Raw genomic sequence first — 5,236 nt, 5'->3', positions numbered from 1 at the left:
AAGTATAAAATATCTTGAAAAAAATAACACCTTCAAAAACAGAATTGACCAAAGGGTAAGAGGGGAACAAAAATTCATTAAAGGAAAGAAGTTTTGAGGACAGAGCTGGCTGCAGGGGGCAGAGGCAAAGGCAGAGGTGGCAGCAGAGGAGAGGGTCGGCCGTCCGTGTGCCTCTGCTCCTCGGTCTTGTTGCCACACTCGAGCCACAGGGAGATGGCTCAGCATATGGTCCTCAGGAGATTGTTGGCACCCATCTTCTCTAGGAAGTTCCCTCAGTGTTGCCCAGTGCCTCTTGTTCCTGAAGTTCTGGCCCATGGCAGCTCCAGCAGACCCTCTGCTGCTACACCCAGTTTGACCTGGATGGTTCTCCACTACCAAGATCTCTAACATTATGTTTAACGTCCAGGATGTGCCTGACTTTCAGGACAAAGTTGTCAACAGTGAGACACCGGTAGTTGTGGATTTCCATGCACAGTGGTGTGGCCCCTGCAAGATCTTGGAGCCCTGGTTAGAGAAAATGGTGGAAAAGCAGGGGGCTAAGTTGCTGATGGCTAAGGTGGGCACTGACGACACCACAAATCTAGCCATTGAGTATGAGGTTCCTGCTGTACCAACTGTGCTGGCCATCAAGAATAGGGATGTGGTGCACAAGTTTGTGGGCATCAAAGACGAAGACCAGCTGGAGTCTTTCCTCATGAAGCTAATTGGTTGCCGAGCTACACCTGCTTTTGTTTTCCCCAGGGCCCCCACCTGTCTGGCCCCCATTGGCCCCTTCTGTGTCCTGAGGTAGGGCTCTTCATCTCCCAGTTGTCTGACTGCAAAAGACTCATCATTAGGGATGGGGCACTACTGGTCATGGAGGGAGGGAAGCCTGAGGCTGGGGGCTTGGAGGTCTTCTAGCTCCCTCCCATAATTGATCAATCCCCCCTCCCACCACCAAGCCCATCCCCTACCATCACCACCCCCAGGGCCACCCTCATCCAGGCCCCAGTCATAATTGTCTCCAGAGAAGTTTGGAGAGGGGCCTGTTGCAGCAAGATTACTTTATAATGGGGTCACCCTGTTTTGACTGTGAAGTTTTTATCCTTATCCTTTGATATCTGTGCTTTACCACAGAAGCTCCATGACCCTGTGCCTGATCTACTGCCCACATTTTCTCCTCTGATGCTGTTTTGTAAAAGAAAATACACACACATATGTGTGTATGTGCATATATATAATTCTTTCATTTTTATAGGTCTGTAATAATAGAGCTTTACTGATCACTTCTACCTCCCACTGTGAAGAACAGAACTCCATGGTACACCCTGCGATTGCCAAGTAGCCACCACCATCTATAAAAATCTTCCCTTGCTCCCTTTTCCTTTCTAGCCACGGAGGTGTGAGGGCAGGAACTGGCCCTGGGATGGACCTGAGGAGCTTTATAAAGCCCTACCTTACCTTAACATCAGAGTCCTCCAGTTTTATGAACAGGAGGTGTAACTGTGGACAAATCAAACAAATAAAACTCCAGGGCTGAACAGCAGGTAACACCTTTCCTGTGTGAGATCCACTTTAACCCTCTCCTGGACTGGCCTCTGGTGTTCCTTGTCAGCTTGATTCCCTACCATGTTTACAAAAACAAGCAACTTCCCCTCTTTCTTTTGCCCTTCCCTATCCCAGCCCTTTCATTAAAGTGAGACAAGCCCACTGGGGGAAAAAACAAAAAACAAAAAGTACTATTTAAAAAGAATAGGTCAAATAGAAAAGGAGGCACAAAAATTGACTGAAGAAATTATTTCTTTAATTATTTGAATTGAGCAAATGAAAACTACTTACTCGATGGACATTAAGAAACAAACGGGACAGCTAGGTGGAGCAGTGGATAGAGCACTGGCCCCGGAGTCAGGAATACCTGAGTTCAAATCCGGCCTCAGATACTTAACACTTAGCAGCTGTGCGACCCTGGGCAAGTCACTTAACCCCAATTGCCTCACTTAAAAAAAAAAGAAACAAACAAACAAAAAGTCAAAAGAATAAAAAAAAGAAAAGAACTTATGAAATTTCTCATTGGAAAAATAATTATTTTATAAAAAAATCTAGGAGAGATATTTAAGATTTTTTGGACTACCTGAAACCCATGTGGTCAATAAAAGACACTAGACTTCACATTTCAAGAAATTATAAAATAAATTTGTTTGATATCTTACATCCAGAGAATAAAATACAAATTGAAAGGATACACCTATCAACATTTGAAAGAGACCCCAAAAGGAACCACCAAACCCCCACCTCACCCCCGGAAGTTTATAGCACAATTTTGGAGGTCCCAAATCCAGGAGAAAATATTGCAAGGAGTGAGAAAGAAGCAATTCAAATCTTGGGCAGTGACTGTCATGATCACGAGATTTAGTAGCTTTCATATTAAAGGAGCAGAGGGCTTGACGTATGGTATTCAGACAGTAAAAGAGATAGCATTGCAATCAAGGGTCACTTCCTCATAGATGAAAGTCAGAGGACTTTCAAGCATTTCTGATGAAAAGAACAGAGTTCAATAAAAAAAATGACATTTTCTGTTTCAAACAGAAGACTAAAGAGAAATATAACATGGAAAAATGAAAAAGAAATCATAAGAAACTCAAATAATAACGTTAAACTTCTGACATTTCCATTTTCCATTTCCACTTTATCATTGTTAAGTCAGTTAAAAGGTGTTTACATAGTGGCTGCTAGTTGACAAAGTGGATAAAGCACCTGTCATAGATTCAGGAGGACCTGAGTTCAAATCCAGCCTCAAATACTTCACACTGTGTGCCCCTGGGCAAGTCACTTAACCCTCATTGTCCTGCAATAAATAAATAAATAAACAAATGAAGGAACAAATGAATAAATAAATAGATGAATGAATGAATGAATGAATAGATAGATAAAAGACCACATTATCCACCAATGCAGTAATATGAAAAAGTACATAAAGTTTCTCTGATAAAGGCCTCATTTCTGAAATACATAGGGAACTCAGTCAAATTTATAAGAAAATAAAGTCATTGTCCAATTTATACATGGACAAAGATATGAACAGACAAAATGTTCTTTAGTCATATGAAAAATAACTATTGGTTTGAGAAATGCAAATTAAAACAATTCTGAGGTACCTCACATCTATCAGAAATGACAGTGCTGGAAAAAATGTGGGCAAAACATGTAGATGAATGCACTTTTGGTAAAATTTTTAACTAGTCTAACCATTTTGAAGAACAATTTGGAATTACAACAAAAAGACTATTATGTTATTCATTCGCTTTATCCCAGCAATACCACTATTAGGACTGTATCCCAAAGAGATAAACTAAAAAGGGAAAGGTACTAACATATTTATAGAAGCTCGTTTTGTGTTGGAAAAGAACTGGATATTGAAGGGACAGTTATCAATTGAGGAATGGTTATAGTATGTTATTGGAATGGAACACTCATGTGCAATAAGAAATGATGAAGAAGATGATTAGGAAAACCTAGGAAAAACTATATAAATCAATGCAAAGTGAAATAAATTAACAAACCCAGGAGATCACTGCATACAGTAAAAGCAATAGTGTATTGTAATGATGATAGACTCTGAAAGTCATCTACTTTGATCAAGACAATCATTAAAGACAATTCCAAAGAACTCATTATAAAAGAAAAAATGCTATCCACCTCCAGAGGAAAAAAAAACCTGCTGAATTCTGAGTCCAAATATAATATATTTTTCACAGTTCCTTTATTTTTCTTGCTTAAAAAAGGAAATTAAATAATAATATGGCCACTTCATGGAATTCATTATTTATATGATTCTGTGGCCAGTGAATATGAGTCTGTGGATCTGATTAATAATTCTCACACAAACTTATGTTACATAGCTTATTGGTCTGTGCTATATCAGGTAGCTACATAGAATGGTGGATAGAATTATGGGTCTGGGACACTCATCTCTCTGAATTCAAATCTGACCTCATACATTTACTAGCTATGTGGCCCTGGGAAAATCACATAATCCTCTTTGCCTAAGTTTTCTCTTCTATAAAATGAGCTGGAGAAGGAAATGCTGAACAAATACTGTGTCTTTGCCAAGAAAACCCTAAATGTGGTCTCAAAGAGTCAGAGACAACTCAAAATGACTGGAAAACAAAAGACCTGACCCAGGAGGCTCCTAGAATTTTAGGTTCAATATTGAAACAAAATTAAGCACAGATCATTAAATAGTTAACTAAGGATTTACTTGGCCATTAGTGAAGGATATTCAACAAGAATATTTGATGGAAATATTTTGAGCTAATTCAGTTGAGTGAATTTCTTCTATCCTTCAGTTGTTCATTGTGGTCCATCAGTCAAGCATCAGAGAGGGAGGTTTTTCTGGCTGTTTTATCCTCTGATGACTATGAATTGAAGTCAATTGTCTGAGTCATCAACTAAGAGGATATTGTCATTAACTTCTAAGGAGGACCTAGTCTAACATGCCTGGGTTAGAGTACTCATATCAAAATGATCTATACCTGAATTCATAGCAATGCAGTTACAGAAGTGGAAAGTTTTCTTGCTAGAATCAGACATTTGCTAAATTCCATATGTATTAAAATGTAAATAATTCCCTATGCATAATAATGTGGATATAGGGTGTAGAGGTCATTTAAGCAAAACAGCAGACCAGCCTTAGTCCATGAAGACAGTACCAAGGCCTTGTTGTGATCCCAGCTCCCTTTTTATGTAATTCTCTCCAAATAGCCAATATATGGTCCTCATAGATCAAAGATATCCCCTTGTGAGCAATATTAAATGATCAGCTGATTAAATTTCAAATATTATTATGCATATAGCAAACTTTAGAGCCTGGAAATCGGTACAGCAGAGTTAAATTACTTCAATCACAAATTTATATCATTAAATGAATCTATGTGGTGTAACGATTGGAATGACACCACCTGCTGGAGACTTACTGTAGGAAAGCTCCACCATAAGGAGAAGGTGCCAGAGGTCAAGACATGGCTTTTCTTTGGCATCAGGAAGTAACGTTTGCTGGTGGGCGGCAGAGGGGGTGAGGCTGGCACTCTCACTCTCTTTTGTCAAGACTCTAGTGGAGAGGGGATTGAGAAATGCACTCTCCCTTTAATAGATAGATGATTCTAGGCCTTTCTCTCTTTCTTCACCAAATTCATATTCTCCCTAATAAATATTTAAAACTCTAAACTCTTGCTAAAGCTTATAATTTATTGGCGACCAC

The 5,236-nt window shown here is 39.3% G+C and overlaps 1 protein-coding gene across 1 annotated transcript; it reads left to right on the top strand.

Moving 5' to 3' along the window:
• Positions 1–213: 213 nt before the first annotated feature.
• Positions 214–790, top strand: LOC122750769 (thioredoxin, mitochondrial-like). The gene is given in 2 exon segments (XM_043997591.1): positions 214–357; positions 359–790. Coding segments are annotated over 2 exon segments (576 nt in total).
• Positions 791–5,236: the final 4,446 nt, after the last annotated feature.

The sequence above is a fragment of the Dromiciops gliroides genome, chromosome 1 (assembly GCF_019393635.1).
Source record: "Dromiciops gliroides isolate mDroGli1 chromosome 1, mDroGli1.pri, whole genome shotgun sequence".
NCBI lineage: Eukaryota > Metazoa > Chordata > Mammalia > Microbiotheria > Microbiotheriidae > Dromiciops > Dromiciops gliroides.
Note: the sequence above shows the minus strand (reverse complement) of the source record. Positions and strands in the feature narration are given on the sequence as shown.